Source organism: Temnothorax curvispinosus, unplaced genomic scaffold, assembly GCF_003070985.1.
Source record: "Temnothorax curvispinosus isolate PA1 unplaced genomic scaffold, ASM307098v1 QBEX01014594.1, whole genome shotgun sequence".
In the NCBI taxonomy this organism is placed as follows: Eukaryota; Metazoa; Arthropoda; class Insecta; order Hymenoptera; family Formicidae; genus Temnothorax; species Temnothorax curvispinosus.
In genome coordinates, this window is record NW_020224374.1 from 167,363 (window position 1) to 184,333 (window position 16,971).

Below are 16,971 nucleotides of genomic sequence, written 5' to 3' on the forward strand. Positions count from 1 at the left end.
AAGACAAAGTCGGCGGAGCCAAGTAAAATCAATACCGTGTTTATGTCCTACACTTGATATAAAATAGACATGATTTAATTAATAAGTTAAAATTTTAAATACAAGTTAATTATAAGTATTTAATTTATAAAGTATTTTATTTTTCTAATACAAAGATTACATACAAATGCACAAAATTTATAGCGATATGTCTAATATAATTTTGTTGTAATATAAACAAAACAGGAGAGGGAAACGTCCAAATCTTTGTGGAGAAAATATAAAATATGAATGTGTATCGCAGTCGCAGAACAGAAAGGGAACAGAGGACATAAAACAGATCGGATCAAACTTGAATCATCCCTCGTGTAATCAACCCTCTACGTAGTTAGCCTGAAGGGAGTATAGAAAATGTACGTAGCTTCACCTGCGGCAATACACCACCTGCCAGGCTAGTAGGCAACTGTCAGCGATAGCGTGCGGGAAAGGGAACGACTGAAATTGTTTTTCGCTTCGCGAGATATTATCGCGGCAGAATAATCTGTGGTACAAAACAGTTCGTCGAATATTTTTTTAAATTACATTTTGAGAGAGAGATGCTTCGAGCGCGCTCTCAAAGCAGCTTGTAGTAAGTTTAAGCAAAGCCGCAAACATATATGGTTTCTTTTTAATTTTGCACCGCATCTATTTGACAGATCGGTAAACGAACCGTTAAATTAAAATAAAAACTATATTTCGTTTGTTAGCGAGCAGGAAGCGAAGTTCGTACAGGATCGCATAACGGGCGTGGAGAAACACTTCGCCGAGCTGTGCACGATATTCGCTGCGTTCGCCAGAAAAGCTGCCAGGTGCTCCTTCGCTACGACTGATAAACCATATCGATTTTTCCTTAGTGACATGCTCCTATTCCCTATTGTTTTGACGACGATGTGCCTCGTTCCGTTCGCTATTCACTAGCTTAAATTTTTTTCAGATTGCGTGATAAGGGCGACGAGTTGGCTAAAATAATACAAACTTATGCGGATTCGGAAATCATAAATCGATCACTGAGCGCCGGGCTCGCAAATTTTTCCGCAACGTTATCGGTCATCGGCGATTATAGGTAAAACTGGCTCTCTGTTTCACAAATAATTATATTTTCTTCGTAATGCATATAAAAAGAGAACAATTTTAATTTATTTTTTATTTATAAATAATTATTACATTTTTTGGTATTGGTATGTGTAACTAAAGAAATAAAAATATATCGTGTTGCCATTTTTATTCACATTAAAATTAAAGGAAAACGTTTATCATCTTATGTTAAACAATCACGGCTTTTTATTCGTCACCAAATGCAAAAGATAAAAGAAAGTTTATTAAAAGTCTCTTAGAAATCTATCTTCTTATGATTTGCCTTTCTTTTCAGTTGCATTGTATGTTTTCTTATTACATTATTTCAATTTACATTTCCATTCTTTAAATTACCGATCTGCTTTACAGAGATGCGGAAGTACAAAGATTGGATTCCAAAGTAATTGTACCTCTTTCACAATACGCAACGATTTGCAAGCATGCCCGCGATGATGTAAAAAATACTTTCGCAGCACGCGACAGAGAACTCACGAGACGAAGACACCTGGATAAAGTTCGAGAAAGAAATCCCAGGAATCGTCAAATGATAGTATCCTTATGACTGAAGATTCATTTTTCTTCAGTAACAATTAAATTTATCAGTAACAATTTATTAACTATAATTTAACTGATTCTATGCCTTTCGTAAAACAATAAGACAAAAATTAATTAAATTATAATTAAGATCAATATAAATATTGGTAAAATCACGTCGAAGTGTATAATTAGTTTGTCGTTGTATTTCATCATCTTGTATTACAAAAATCTTTAACCGAAAAAGAATATTAGTCGCAAGCCGAATCGGAGTTGACAAAAGCGTCCATTGAAGTATCCCGCGTAGTGAAAGGACTCGAGGAACAGATCGACTCATTCGAACGACGAAAGTTGCACGATTTGAAGTCCATACTTTTAGATTTTGTCACCATCGAATTGAGCTTTCATACAAAGGCTCTTGAGCTTTTGACCAAGGCATATCAAGATGTTGCAGCTGTTGACGAAATTAAAGATATTGAGGTGAGAAGATCTAATTTCAATTTTCTTTTACATCCTGCCTCTGTGTTAAAGTTAAAGTGTTAAAGAGAAGAATTATGAAATTTATAAAACATACGTAGTCAACATTGTTTATCCTTTGACGTGCAGGACTATCAAAGCGCGAGAGGAGAGATAAATGGGGTAAACGTTGCTTCAAACTGATATTTGTTTTATTACGATTCAATGATGACTTGACATTTCAATATTAACTTTATTATGCTGACGCAATATTTTTTTATCATTATCTCAAATAAAGCATCATTTCGGTATCTAGGAATTTCGAGAGACAATGCGAGTTCCCGATTCCGTCGCAAGATTAGACACGGTGGGCAGAACTTCGTTTCGACAAGCTTACTCGTTAACGAACTTAGCCACTCGATTCGCATCCTCGCCCATGGCGTCGCAGAAATTAGCTAATCGAGGAACTGAATCTGCGGTAAGTGCAAAATGAGAATATACATCGCTCCGTAGTTCTATTCTTGAATCTTAACGTGGCAAATTGTAGGATTCCATACGGACCGCGTTCACAAATTCTTCCGAGTCGGTTCAAGTCGAAGAATATCCAGACAGTACAGAGGAAACGGAATCGGAGTCAATTCGAGAGAAGCCAGTGAGAACTAGGCAAAAATCTATGTAATTTTAATCGCCCTTTTTAATCTTGCCTTTCTGTCTTTTTAGAAAAGAGTGTCAAAACATGCTGGATACAAAGTAAAGAAACGCTTCATTCTCAAACCCGTCCCAGCAATTCCCACGTGTCAGAAGTCTTTAATGTCGTCTATAATATACCGTATACCTTACAGACTGAATCAGACAAAGTAAATATTTGCTTAATCTTGAAGAATGCTTATTTGTACTCTTTTTTTTTTATCGGTTCAAGCGTCCGCATAGATACGCAATTGTTTTGAATAAGATAAGAAAAGGGAAACTTCTCCAAGATAAAGATAGTACGAAGAAACAACGTAAACCGCATTTCACTGAAGTTGCCTAATCGTTATATCCGTAGTTGTAGCGTCTCGGTTATCTGTAACGAGAGAATCCTTTAAAATAATATCAAAATACGTTTCTAAAAAAATGTAAGTTTATTTTCTGTATTGTAACAAAAGGATGGTTCTCACTATCGGTATACATTTCTTTTTTTTTCCGTGACAAGAAGTATGGCTATATTTTATATAAGTCATTACTTATAGATCAGTGCACTGAGAAAAGGATGAGCTTATTTATCACCACCTTCGACTCCCGCCTGCGTCATTAGGTCCGCGATATTCTTTTCCAGGTCGTCTATTCTGTTGCCCATTTCATCTAGTATTTCTTATTAAGGATCTCGTAACAATATTAATATTAAAAATAAATGTATATTAGCTTGTGTAACACCCAATAAAATTAAGCAAAGCATAACATGCATACAGTTAAAAAATAAACATAGCTTAGGATTGGACATCTACATATACCTAAATAGCACATGCATTTAATCTGTTGACATAACTTTGTTTGAATAAAAACACAAACCAGTAAAATGCTAGAAGTGCACACAGACACATATTTCTCCGAGTTATTGAAACCAATAAAAACATAGTCTTATACGAAACTAAACAGACAAAAAGCAGCTACTATTTATTACTCGCATTCAGAAAAAGAAATGTACTGTTCAGCAATAACGTTAACAGAAAAAACCAACACATACTAATACAGACATTCAGTTTACATTAGGAGTCCCCAATCTTTTTTGTCAAAAGAGGGCCATATTAAAATTTTTGTAATAACTGGAGACCGAATAAATTTAAACTTTTGAAAATCGTATAAAAACAAAATACCTTAATTTTAAAATTCTTTTTACTAAAATGTCGAAATTTCTTGGCAGATAGAACTTCACAGATGAGGGAAAGGGGGAGGGTTGGATCAAGTACACAGACCAGTTGGGGACCCCTATAAGTTTCACGATACTCCAAAATAAAGTGTATCCACAGAGATTTCTTCAAATGCCGCTTCAGCCGCACACATACAGCATCGCTTTCAGGTTATGCGCGTGAAAAAGGATATTTCTTCCTATGATCTGGTCGGACATGGTTTGAAACTTGTCCTGCATGTTCTGCAGCAGCGTTTGCACCTGCAAAGGAGTCAACGTAGCGTCAGGGTCGTGTCGCGACGGAATGTCCCCGGATGCGTCATCGTCATCCCGTGCGTAAATACGCGGACTCACGTATTGCGTCAGCTCCTGCATGTTCTTCGGGTCGGCGCTGTTGCCCATCCCGTAGCTGTCGACGTCCTCGCCCTTGTGGTCCTGCTTGATGTCGGCCATCCTCTCGACGCTTCGCCCGGCGAGGATAGGAACGAGGGTTAAGAGCTCGGCTCGTCCGGCTCGCGCACCACGCAATGGATAATGGATTGGATCTTGGATCCTCCCAGAAGCGGGCGCATGCGACGACGCGACGTCGCCGTACCTAGTGTACCTACTCGTCGCGTGCTCTCGCTACGGTGATAATCGGTGCTAAGCACTGTCAATCGATCCAACAATCCTCGATTCCCCCGACGAGAAATTGAATTTTATTCAAATGTATGCTTCTCATCTTCTATTCTATCGCATGATTCTATCGCGACTTTGGCCTCGATCAATTTAGGCGAAGGAGCGAGAATCGAGGTAAAAAAGAAAGTCAAAATTGACACCAACACGTGGAATTATATGCGGTAATACACCATGTCCAAAATCGGGACATAAGATGTCTTTAAGATTGGAATAAATTATAGGTTTAAGTACGATAAAAGGAGAAGTCAAGTATTGGGTGCGTTCAGCCGATACTCCGCTAGCCTAGCAATCGTGAACAGTCGCTCGTTTCCTCTCCTTTTAATCCATTGAGTCAAAGGAGAGAAAACGAGCGAAAACGAGCGACTGCTCACGATTGCTAGGCTAGCGGAGTATCGGCTGAACGCACCCATTGTTAAAAAAAAATCGACACGAACGTGCACGAGAGGATAGCAAATACATATAAGTTATGCGAAAAGACAGTTCAAAACAAAACGATGTTTTCGCAATTCGAAACGTCAGAACATCACACGATTGAATATGAATCATATATTTTGTTATGTTTTGTGCTCGGACTTGTTTTTATCTGTTTTTTATCTTCGAGTCGATCCTGACCGATTGACACTTGCGAAATCGACAATAGAAATAGCAATATAATCTGTCTATAAAACAAAAAAATATCTGCTTGCTTCATCTACATTCTTAAATTGCAATTTTTGCTTAAGAAAATAATGAACATATCGCAACACGGCATTAGCGTTGATAATTATGTATTTGTATTAAAATGAACTACAAACGTTTCGGTCTGTTACAACTAAGACCATCTTCAGCGTACTTACAAAATTATAGTCAAAACATATCTAAACAATTAGTTAATCAAGTTCGCATAATATAAACAATTTCAGAAAAGAAGGGTTAGCGAACAAAGCTCATTCTTAATGCTTGAAATTTATATATTACAATTCAAATTCAAAACAAATGTTTCGACCCTAAACAATTTACAATTTACAATTTATAATTTTCGGTTAATTACTTAAACTTATTTGTTATTAAACGACCAATTTTGTAAATTTTTTTCACACTGATGAAGGCCACATTTAGGGCCGAAACGTTTGTTTTGAATTTGAATTGTAAATCGCTAGCCCTTCCTTTATGAAATATCTAATAAAATTTAATTAAGAAACGCATAATAAATATAAGTATTAAAAGCTCAGACGATTAACAAATCAATTATCAACGCTATATAACACACTGTGCGGCTCTATGCTCATTATTTTCTTAATTGATTTAATACTGCAATTTTCGCGTTTCGTTTAGCGCAAAATGGACTCATATATACTACGTTTACGCGAGCGTTAATTACTTCTGTAGTAACTTACGATAATTTAGTCGCTTATTATTTTACTTTAATTATTATTTTTTATCTTTTTCTAGTTTCTAAGTTTAGAAAAAGATAAAAGGTAAGTTTTAAACTGAGATTAAAGTTAATTTGCATTAATCGATCGACAATGTAAATCGACCCCGCTTGACAACATGTTTTTACAAATATGATAAATACGCATAAAACGATCGGTTACTTACACGGTCGCTTGCGAAAACGTGCCAGCAGAGGACAAACGACACGTAATCTCGTTCGCCGCTCCGATTGGCCCGTCACCGATCGCGAGTGTCCCCTACTTCCGGCGCATGTGCGACGACGAGGGCGAGACGACGTCAGCTGATTACCACAATTGATACATAAACAACGCGGTGGGTGACGAGCACTAAATTGCCATTTCGTTCGACACAATTCGTCAGATCAGGGAGAAGACACTCGAGAGGAGGATCGAGTTTGGCTCCGCGAGGTATTTGACTCCCCAGGATACACGTCTCTCTTTGTCCGCGAGAATCCACCTGCCGCTTTAAAATCCACGTAGCCGCGACGAAAAATGCGCCTGGCGGCTCTTCTGAGCGCGACAATCCTTCTCTCGCTCTCCGCACGCTCGGCGAGCTCCTGGCGCGTCAAAACGAAACAATTATCGCCCGTTATTTTAGGTAAGTTACTTGAAAGCCCTTTAATTTTTAATCGCCCTTAAAAAACGTGCTCGCTCGCCAAAAATGATCCTGACTCTTTCTCTCTTGCACTTTAGGGGTCTATAACGGCTCTGAAGAGTGCCCGCTTTGTATGATTCTCTTATCGTAGTGTCATAGAACTGTTGGAGATATCGACTTATCGAGACGTTGAGCGCGTCTACTCACGAAGAAAAATGATATTCCAGTTCCAGGTGATGGCGGCAGCCAAGTCGAGGCAAAGATTAACAAGTCGTCGGTGGTGCATTATATCTGCGAGAAAGTATCCAACGATTATTTTAGCTTGTGGCTGAACATGGAACTGCTTGTACCTGTCGTGATAGACTGCTTTGTACGATCGTCACTCCATCATATGTGGGTTCGCCTTTTCCGACTGATAACTTGAAAGTACATTTTTTGTATCTTATTGCAGATCGATAATCTTAAATTGAATTATGACAATGTGACCAGAACTACTAGTAATCAGCCCGGAGTAGATATAAGGATACCAGGATGGGGCGATCCGTTGGTGGTCGAGTATATAGATCCCAGTAGGGCCTCGCCGGGCTCGTACTTCAAGGATATTGGAAATATGCTGGTGAGCGACTTGGGATATGTCAGGAATCTATCGCTGCGTGGGGCGCCTTATGATTTCAGGAAAGGACCCAGTATGTAAAAAGAACAATATTAATAAGTTAGTTTGGACGGGCATTACGCGCTGGCTTTAACAATGTGTATTTTATTCAATTATACTACAAATTTACCGAGATAAAGATCTTGAACTCCAGGTGAGAACGAAGAATTCTTCGCCAAGCTGAAGGATCTGGTCGAGGAGACGTATACAATGAATAATAACACGCCAGTGACGTTACTGGCTCACAGTATGGGCGGACCTATGACTCTTATAATGTTACAACGTCAGAGTCAGAAATGGAAGGATAAATACATAAATTCCTTGATCACACTTAGTGCCGTGTGGGCAGGATCTGTCAAGGCGATCAAAGTGTTTGCCATTGGTGAATATATTAATCTTATCTGCAAGACTGTACCTGTGCCTGCGCTCATCATTAATCATTATTGAACTCATTATATTATTGTCAGATAACTTGAGTTAAAAATAGTACAATACGATAATTTTCCACCTATTATCTTATTTTACAAAATATAATGCTTTACACATTTTAAACTTGTGTCTAATACAGGAGATGACTTGGGCGCATATTTTCTTCGTGAAAGTGTACTAAGAGACGAACAAATAACGAGTCCAAGTCTGGGATGGTTGTTACCCTCGAAACTATTTTGGAAAGACACTGAGATTTTGATACAATCGGATCAGAAAAATTACACATTGAATAATTTGCAAGAATATTTTATGTATGGCGATTATCCAGATAATTATTATAGCTCTTGCATTTTTCGTTCGCGAATATTTTCAGAAATATTTTCATTTACAGAGACATAGACGTTTCCAACGCTTGGGAGTTCAGAAAAGACAATGAGAAATACCAATTGGATTTTACAGCTCCAGGTGTTGAAGTACATTGTTTATACGGCAGCAAAGTGAACACTGTAGAAAAGTTTGTATATCTGTTATTTTAGTTTAGTGTATAAAAAGTTTAGATAATTATATTTAAATTTATGATGAGAAACCGTTTAAAATTTGGATTAATTTTTCTTCAGGTTGTATTATAAGCCGGGTACAAGTGTAAATGGTTATCCTCAACTGATATTTGGGGATGGCGACGGGACTGTGAACATAAGGAGTTTGGAAGCGTGTACACATTGGCAGAAGTCACAGAAACAAAAAATTTATAATCAAGGTTTTCCTGGAGTAGATCACACTGAAATCTTGAGAAATCCTGATATTTTAGCATATGTTAAGGCAGTTTTAAAAGTGTAACGTGGCTTTTATTTAGTGATACGAAAGGATATAACAGATTAGCTAACATCATTAAATTCTTTTAACATTTTTTTACTTGATAATCTTGATCTATAGATTAAGACTCAAGATACAGTATAAAATGATTTTAACAAGGTTGCGAAATAAGGTTTTATCAATTTAATGACGTAATCTCATCTATATTTTCAATAATTTATCAAAAATATACGACAGTGTAATTGAAAATATATTTTTATTAACTACATTGTTCATTAAAATATATCATTACATAACATACTAGCAAATATCAATTGGGAATATTATAAAGTGGTGCAGTTACAAAAGAAAAATATTTTCTAAATGTCAATACTTCCACTCACATTAACTGGCTATGCTCTCACATTCTATAAATATAATACTTCATCTCCTCTTTATGTGTATGTATTCAGTATATATTATCAATTTTTTTTTACGTTGTATGATCTCACATGAAACAAAGAGTGATCGAGTTAACATGACTAGCGATATATAGTAATAATATCCTACATATAAAGTGTTTCTATATTGTATAGTAACATATTTTTTTAGTGGCTGATACAGCACAATTTACAATAACAATGAAATCCGAGTTTCATGGTTTACTAGTCACAAATCCATTGTATTATAAATATATACCAATGTGTTTTATATATTTACATCGATTTATAATTGCAATGAACACTTATGATTATATATGTATAGAATAATATTTAAGACTCAAGAAATTTTATGTAAAAAGCATTTCCTTAAGAAATGTCACAACAAACATGGCAAATGTTCTAAGTTTCTGTTTACAACTTCAAAATTTTCTTAATAATGTCCAGCTCTAACTTGTACCTCTTTTGGTATAAATAAATCTGTAAATATATACTTATAATATAAGCTTATTTATCAGACCACATTGAAAGTTTCTACAAAATTACATATACAAAATAGTGAAAAATAAATATCCTAAGTAAAATGTAATGCATTAACATCAGGATTCCTTTAATATTTAATGCCATCAAACCTGATGAACTAGACAATGCATAATTAAATATACAATTCTAAGATAAAACGATGTATAAACTATTATGAAGAAAAAACTCATTATCAAAGATGATAATAAATGAATATTGCTAAAAAATAAAATGTTTTTATTATTGATCATCATGATTAACTATTATAATTTTTCTTGGCAAATGTATATATAATTACAAATAGATAAAATTTCTTCTAATCACAGATTGTAACATAATTATAATCAATATACATATCATGCACAAAACTTTTGTATACGTTTTATTAGATATCTCATTTAGGTCCAAACTTTTAGCAATTCTGAATATTTGAAATTGTTGCTGTCCTCTAAATTTTTATATATTTGTGATTTTTTTTAAACATATTAAAAAGTTCAGGTCAACCTTGAACTTCCAGAACACAGCATAAAGGCAGCGTAGGAATGCACAAGATTCTGACTCATGTGTCCTAGAACAGATTTACTCAAATATTGATAACCAAACCTTTCTCAATTATTCCTAGCAACACATTACTCCTTGCTCCTTAATTTCTTTGGTGCTTGCTTTTATACAATCTTACTACTTTGAAATCTTTGTTCCAAATCTCAGCGATATATCAAAGAAGTGGAGGGTCTATATTTTAGAAAATATGTAAAAAAATTCGAATTTGTTACAACAAATAATATCTCTTAATGTCAGTTAAGCCCTGTCGAAGATCGTATGAAAGCATATATTCCCAAAGCTAAAATGGTCACAACGGTGATGGTTTTGTAACTTCTAATGCGATAAGATATCCTTGGCGTTGACTGGACAATTTTTAATTTTCGTTGTCTTTCTCTCTCTTGACGGCTCGCTTCTGCTTTTGCCTTCCATTCTTGCTCTTTAATTTTTCTCTTATGATCATAATCCCTGACATCGTTACTGATAGACTCAGGAGGATATTGTCGATATAGGTTCTTTGCTTCTACCATAAGGGTTTCAAATGGCAAGTCGTCGGGCAACTAAAAACGTAAACTTACATTAAATAATTCTATTCTTCTTTCAGAGTCAATTATTTTCTCGGTACTCACCGTACATAACACCTTATGTGTGTGCCCCATGTCAGGTGTGGTACTGAAAATTTCTGTAGCTCTATGTGCAACTATTACTGTACTTAAATAGAGAGGCATGAGCGGGGGACTACCCAGGAAAAAATCAAACAATCTATGTAACAATTTTCGATTTTCCGCATACTTGTGCGCATACCATGTTGTGTACTCAGCCAAGGCAAAGTGTGGAAACAGTTCTACACTAGAGCAAAAGGAATTCTGCTATTAGTAATGAGATTATTGTAGTATCAGCAAACATATAAAATAAGAATGTAATCGAAACAAAAAAAGAATGTAGAATCTCAAGATAATTTACATATGGAATACCATTAATTTCATATAGAATAGAAACATTTATTTAAAATAAATTTAAAATAATAAAAACAATCTAAGACATTATGTTCTAATAAGAACTAACTTTTCTAAGTGTTCCAAAAGAGTAGGGTGTACTCTCTCCAGCAACGCAAATATAAAGAATAATTCTTGATTCACTTTTTCCATAGTCTTTTCCATGAATCTTTCCAGGAATTCTAGCGAGATACTTTCAAGCACGTGTAAGCCCGCTTGTAATCCCATCACAAGTAACACAGTCGCCGCTACATCATTGTATCCCTGGTAGTAACTAAGTACGCATTATTTTATATTGTATTGCGACAAGACACGAGTTATATGTACGTAAATTTATCACAAAAATGCAATAAGCATTATTAAAGCTTAAATATACTAACTTCAAATGGGAATGTCTATGAAGTACCCAGCACATAAGCTGAGTTAACTGCTCCTGGAAACTTTCCGTCTCCTTTTCCGTTGCGCTCTGCGAGATATGACTGCCGCTACGCGCCACATCCTTCAATATCTGCTGGTAAATCTCGTTTGGTATATAAGTATGTACAGTTTCTAGTCCGTCAACAGGCGCGGGCTCCGGTTGCGCCAGTCGCAAAAGCTTCGGCCACAGTACCCTTCGTACATCATCTACAGATCATCCTCATGATTTCAAGACTTAGTCACAGAGAACAGGATTATTCTCAAAAAGGAACCAATTTTTGCACAAGTGACATTAGCGAGATAGCATCTGTATTGGAAAACCACATCGACAAAATGTCGACTGGAAAAACCAGTAAAATTCTCTGAGCGAGATTATATCCTAAGGTTCCTTGTTGATCATAATGTACCGTCACCTGGGCAAAGTACCATTAACGAAGCCCTCGCTACTGCAGCCGAGCAGTCTTAGCTCTCCTAACGTGAGATCCGGATTGGCGACGCTGCCGCGGATGACGCTCATCTTCATCCTCTCGCGGCTCGTCAGGGCGTCCGTAGTCGCGCCGCGATCGTCCTCGTGAGTTAGCACGCCGTTCCGCTGCTTGCCCGCGATCGCGGCCACGTCGGCGGGGTCCGGTATCCGCGGCACGGCGCCGCCGTGCCACGCTCTCGTGGAATCGGGCAGGATCACGAGGGGCACGCGATCGCTCGTCGCCGAGTCATCCGTCGTCTTGGCCGACGACTCGGGCACGTTCCGTCTGCGAAGTTTGTTGTGGTTATGGTTCTCGGTTGGCGTCGACGTCGCGGGCTGCGCGACCTCCTCGTTCTCGGCCTCCATTATTTCGTTCGATTGCCGCCGGATGGGTTTCTACGCCAGACGCGCCCGAGCGCGCGTCATAACACTGATAATTTAGTTCGGGACTCCCGGAAACTCGTCGAGCTTAAACAGATCGCTGAGATCGCTCCCGATGGCTCCCGATGAGCTGTCAGGAATGACAGCAACAGCAAATGACACACACCACTACACACACACCGTGTTCACGCTACACCAGAGACGCCAGCCAGCCGCGAATCCGCCGCTGTCATCCTGTGAAGTTAGCTGCGATACCGACGAGGCGCTCGGCGGTTAAAAAAAAACTCACGTGATTGGAAAAATTCGAACGTAATATTTGTAATATTAATTAATTAATATATTCTACGACTTATTATGTCCTGACGTTTTATAGATATTTACACATTCTACGACACATATTCGATTTGTATTTAAAACTGTAGTTGGTATTGACGATCATATTTGTGCGTCTACCTTGAGTGAGACAATGCTAAAAATATATGATGAAAATATAAATACGATAAATCAGGTGTCTCCGTTTCAACCTTATTGTCCCGATTTTGGACATGGTATTATTTGGACTCCAAATTAGAAAAGTGTCATGATTTAAAAAAAATCACCCGAACGAAATCAATAAATTAATCGGTAAATTAGATTTCTAACATACGATTGATCACGAAGTTCGGCGAAGTTTTGCGACGGATCACTTACAGGTGGCAGGACTCGCGTTTCGCGCCTCGATCGATATCGGCGAAGAATGACGACGAAGGACACGTCACCACACGTCTCCACACCGACGCTTTTTACGCATGCGCGGCCATTTGTTTCCGACCGTCTCCGTCCGTCAAGTCAAGTCGCGATCCTCGTGGCCGAACGGGTTGTCCGGTTGTCTTTGTGGCTGTTACCGAAAATGTCAGGAAAGTCCAAGGCATTTACCAAAGAGGAGGAGCTGCTGCTGCAGGACTTCTCCAGGAACGTGTCGACGAAATCCTCGGCACTGTTCTACGGCAATGCTTTCATCGTTTCGGCGATACCGATTTGTGAGTGCGGACACTTGTCAAGCTCGCACGACAAGAGATAACACCTTTCATCAGTTTTCTCTGTTACTTTATACAATTAAATTCCTGCCGTATAAAATTTTACGTTGTCTAATTTATCGTCTGATGTAAAATGCAGCTGGAGGATTGAAAATAGACAGTTATGCCTTAGAACTTTGCAAACGTTGTACAGCAGACGAATTCTATAATTAATATATTTTTGTACGATATTGAATACGAAGCTTGTTATATGATGTTCGAATAAGTTATTTAATATAATAAAAACACAGTCGATATAGAAAGATTTTTCTCTATAATAATTTCAGCAGAACAATGTTTCCAATAGAAAGCAACAGACCCGTGTACTTTTTTAAATATGTTTATGTTTTTAGATTTAAATGACCATTTAAACCAGAATATATCAAAATTAGAATTTGTTTTCACTCATCGATATGCATTTATGTATACAATTTCTTAGTCTCATTTTAATAACAGATATAATTTAATGTCCAGTGTATCTTTGTTTATTTAGATTTGATATTTAATATTTATTGCAAAAAAATTATATGAAATCCTTACCGTTTATTAACTATATTGTGTTTTTTTTTATTAGGGTTGTTTTGGAGAATACATTTGATCGATCTATACTCCAACTTGATCTCTTTCGTACTGGTTACGTTGGCGAGCACATATGCCCTTGCCTTGGCATATAAAAATACAAAGTTCATCCTCAAACACAAGGTATGTTGTACACATATCTAGGATAGGGATTCCCAACCTACAGTCAGACCCAGCCTTCCTGAAGTTTGATTAGGTTTGTCAAGAAATTTCGATATTATATAATATAAGAGAATTTTAAAATAAAAAAAATTTTGTTTTTATATGATTTTCTAAAATAAAACTTATTCTCGACTCTCTGCGGGCCTATTACGTATCTTTTCACGAGGTGAAAATGCAAAAAGTGAACAGATTTACTAGATTTCGACCAATGAAATCGTAGATACTCTAGTGAACTCTCACTTTTCGCATTTTTACCTCGTGAAAAGATACGTAATAGGCCCCCTGGTCATTACAAAAATTTTAATATGGTCTTAATAGAAAAGGTTGGGAAACCCTAATCCAGGATATCAATATTTTTCTGCTAAATCATGATAGAAGTACTTATAAAAATATATAAATCATTTTTTATATAATTCGTAAAACAGTAAAGGACTAACTTTTTATTTTTGCTCCAAATTTGTTCAAAACTTGATGAATATAATCCTGATGTATGTATAACAAGAATATAATATTATTATATTATAATATTTTGTATGTGTGTATGTTACAGATTGCTGTAAAAAGGGAAGATGCTGTAACTAAGGAAATAAGTCGCAAACTTGCGGAAGATAAGAAGATGAGCAAGAAAGAAAAGGACGAAAGGTAATATTTTGTATTTTTTTTTAAACTCAAATGGCTGATCGGTCAATTGTGCCTTGAATGCTGTACGGCATCTCCTAAATCCTAAGTGATCGTTTTGGCATAATTGATCATTATTATAAAAGTATATCCCATACCTTCTACGAAATATTAATTTGTTATGTTCAAATATCTAGGATCTTATGGAAGAAGAATGAAGTGGCGGATTATGAAGCAACAACATTCTCCATTTTCTACAATAACGCCCTTTTCCTGGCATTCGTCATCGTATCTTCGTTTTACGTTTTAAAAACATTCACGCCTGCAGTAAACTATATACTCTCCGTAGGCGCTACCAGCGCTTTCCTGGCATTATTCTCAACGGGATCCCAATAATATACGAGCCCATGTACTCTGTTAACTAATTTCATAAGAGACCTCCATCTGTTCGATTTGTCTTTTGATATGGAACAATATCATAGGTAATAAACACATTTCTATTTATAATAAAATTATTTGCTACGAATTATTTGCTATCCCCAGACATTGACTAATATTTCTAAACTGTAAATGATATAAAAATTATTTTTGTTAAGTAAAGGCCATTACACGTAACAAAGTTTTAGTCATAATCGTAAGGCCGTAAGAAAATAGACCAATCACAGTCGATTATTGTCCTTGAGCTCGAAGAATAATCGAGTGTGATTGGTCTATTTTCTTATGGCCTTACGATTATGACTAAAATTTTGTTACGTGCAATGGCCTTAAGTAAAACCATCCCTTATTATAATCTTATGCAGGTAACGTATACAAGAATTGTAGTATGGAAGAATCACATCGACAAGACAATTATAATATAAAAAAATTACATTACCGACAAGTTATTGTTATAATTATTATGTAGATAATTATATTATCGTTATTATAATATCTAAACTATAATATTTAAAAAGCCACTAAGTGTGTGAAGTACCTGACTTGCTATTCTCTTAGAAAAATTTTAGTGAAATTTTTCAGCAACAATTATCATTACTTATAGAATATATTATAAATTATTAAGTTGATGAATCATTAATCATCGACAGTGCTTATCAACCGTTAATGTTCACGGTTGATAACCATGGCCATTATCACTATTATTAATATTATTTTGCATTTGTCACCAGTAAAAAAACTGTTGCAAATGCATGCTTTTATTTATACGAAGAAAATGAAGATTTAAATTTTGATCCTGTATGATGTGCCATGCTTGATCTCATTTTAATGTGTGATAACTTGATACAATAATTTATATTTTTGCATATTAATATAATATTTGTAAAAAGATATAAAATAGAACGCGCACGTAAAAGAACATATCAGCATATATAATTAACGTGACTCATAGAAAATCACTAGTAGAAGATTTCTCCAGGAAAAAATTGTTCAATGTATGTTTTTTTCTCTTATATAATCTTCGTTCGTATATAAGAAAAATAATTGAATATATATCGTACATTAGAAGAATAATTAAAAAATAATTAGAAAAAAACTTTTTGCATTATTTTTCACACAAAGTAAAATTGCGATTAAATAATAGAATAAATATTCCATATGCACTATATATATTATTATCTTCTATATTCTACATATATATTATAATCATATATTTTATATAGATACGATTATTATATTCATATATGATTATATACATTGGCAATTTTTCCTCATTTCCTCAAATTTCACAGACAGCATGCATATCTAGAAGACATCATAAAAACACTTTAAAAACGTCTTTATAATGACACGCATGTTCTCTGGTTTAACTTTTTTGTAAAAAAAAGTAATGCAAAAAGTAATTTTTCAAATTATTTTTTAATTCTTTTTATTTTTCTTGTATATACGAACAGAAATTATAAAAAAAGAAAACCCCCCCCTCTCTCTCTCTCTCTCTCTCGCCTCAAAATAATTAAAATATTTTCATACAGGTATGTTTTCTTCATCTGGTATCCATTTAAAAAAATTTGTTTTTTTCTATTTTTGCCAATAAACAAGTTCTGTAAGTATATACTTTTTATATATTATTATTTTATTTATATTTATATATATATATATATTTATATATTTATTATTTTATATATAACACACAAGAAGTACTTTCCGAATGCTAGTGCCTAATTTATTTGTTTATAATTTTATAAATATTCCAATTTTTTTTCTCAGAAACCGTACATTTTCACAGTTCGATAAATAAATATTGATAATTACATA

General features: G+C 35.5%; 5 protein-coding genes across 9 annotated transcripts; 3 read left to right on the forward strand and 2 right to left on the reverse strand.

Annotated features, from left to right (window-relative positions):
• The first annotated feature begins 227 nt into the window (after positions 1–227).
• On the forward strand, positions 228–2,943 carry LOC112464814 (protein FAM92A-A). The gene is made up of 9 exons (XM_025032034.1): positions 228–607; positions 726–827; positions 953–1,081; positions 1,462–1,642; positions 1,882–2,106; positions 2,233–2,265; positions 2,399–2,560; positions 2,630–2,734; positions 2,803–2,943. The coding sequence occupies exons 1-9, from the start codon at positions 576–578 to the stop codon at positions 2,941–2,943; spliced, it is 1,110 nt and encodes a 369-aa protein (XP_024887802.1). The 5' UTR covers positions 228–575.
• LOC112464813 (heat shock factor-binding protein 1) lies at positions 2,283–4,823 on the reverse strand. Of its 3 annotated transcripts, none has more exons than XM_025032032.1 (4): positions 4,322–4,822; positions 4,162–4,228; positions 3,306–3,426; positions 2,283–3,145 (listed from the first exon to the last, which is right to left on the reverse strand). In XM_025032032.1, exons 1-3 carry the CDS (start codon positions 4,418–4,420, stop codon positions 3,338–3,340), a joined length of 255 nt encoding a protein of 84 aa, XP_024887800.1. In that variant the 5' UTR covers positions 4,421–4,822; the 3' UTR covers positions 2,283–3,145; positions 3,306–3,337. The 3 variants fall into 3 exon arrangements, with proteins under 3 accessions (XP_024887800.1, XP_024887798.1, XP_024887799.1); XM_025032030.1 differs by having other exon boundaries at positions 3,039–3,145; positions 3,352–3,426; positions 4,322–4,823; XM_025032031.1 differs by lacking the exon at positions 2,283–3,145 and having other exon boundaries at positions 3,181–3,426; positions 4,322–4,821.
• A 1,271-nt stretch (positions 4,824–6,094) lies between these two features.
• LOC112464807 (group XV phospholipase A2-like) lies at positions 6,095–8,784 on the forward strand. 3 transcript variants are annotated; one of them, XM_025032021.1, is made up of 7 exons: positions 6,095–6,676; positions 6,901–7,066; positions 7,163–7,359; positions 7,480–7,707; positions 7,894–8,065; positions 8,146–8,268; positions 8,372–8,784. In XM_025032021.1, the coding sequence occupies exons 1-7, from the start codon at positions 6,571–6,573 to the stop codon at positions 8,589–8,591; spliced, it is 1,212 nt and encodes a 403-aa protein (XP_024887789.1). In that variant the 5' UTR covers positions 6,095–6,570; the 3' UTR covers positions 8,592–8,784. The 3 variants fall into 3 exon arrangements, with proteins under 3 accessions (XP_024887789.1, XP_024887787.1, XP_024887790.1); XM_025032019.1 differs by having other exon boundaries at positions 6,098–6,676; positions 6,901–7,043; positions 7,125–7,359; XM_025032022.1 differs by having other exon boundaries at positions 6,584–6,676; positions 6,772–7,043; positions 7,125–7,359.
• Positions 8,785–9,781: 997 nt separating this feature from the next.
• Positions 9,782–12,635, reverse strand: LOC112464806 (TBC1 domain family member 20). The gene is made up of 5 exons (XM_025032018.1): positions 11,887–12,635; positions 11,424–11,667; positions 11,114–11,317; positions 10,678–10,897; positions 9,782–10,608 (listed from the first exon to the last, which is right to left on the reverse strand). The coding sequence occupies exons 1-5, from the start codon at positions 12,290–12,292 to the stop codon at positions 10,303–10,305; spliced, it is 1,380 nt and encodes a 459-aa protein (XP_024887786.1). The 5' UTR covers positions 12,293–12,635; the 3' UTR covers positions 9,782–10,302.
• A 393-nt stretch (positions 12,636–13,028) lies between these two features.
• On the forward strand, positions 13,029–15,233 carry LOC112464808 (translocon-associated protein subunit gamma). The gene is made up of 4 exons (XM_025032023.1): positions 13,029–13,326; positions 13,937–14,064; positions 14,654–14,745; positions 14,919–15,233. The coding sequence occupies exons 1-4, from the start codon at positions 13,044–13,046 to the stop codon at positions 15,115–15,117; spliced, it is 702 nt and encodes a 233-aa protein (XP_024887791.1). The 5' UTR covers positions 13,029–13,043; the 3' UTR covers positions 15,118–15,233.
• Positions 15,234–16,971: the final 1,738 nt, after the last annotated feature.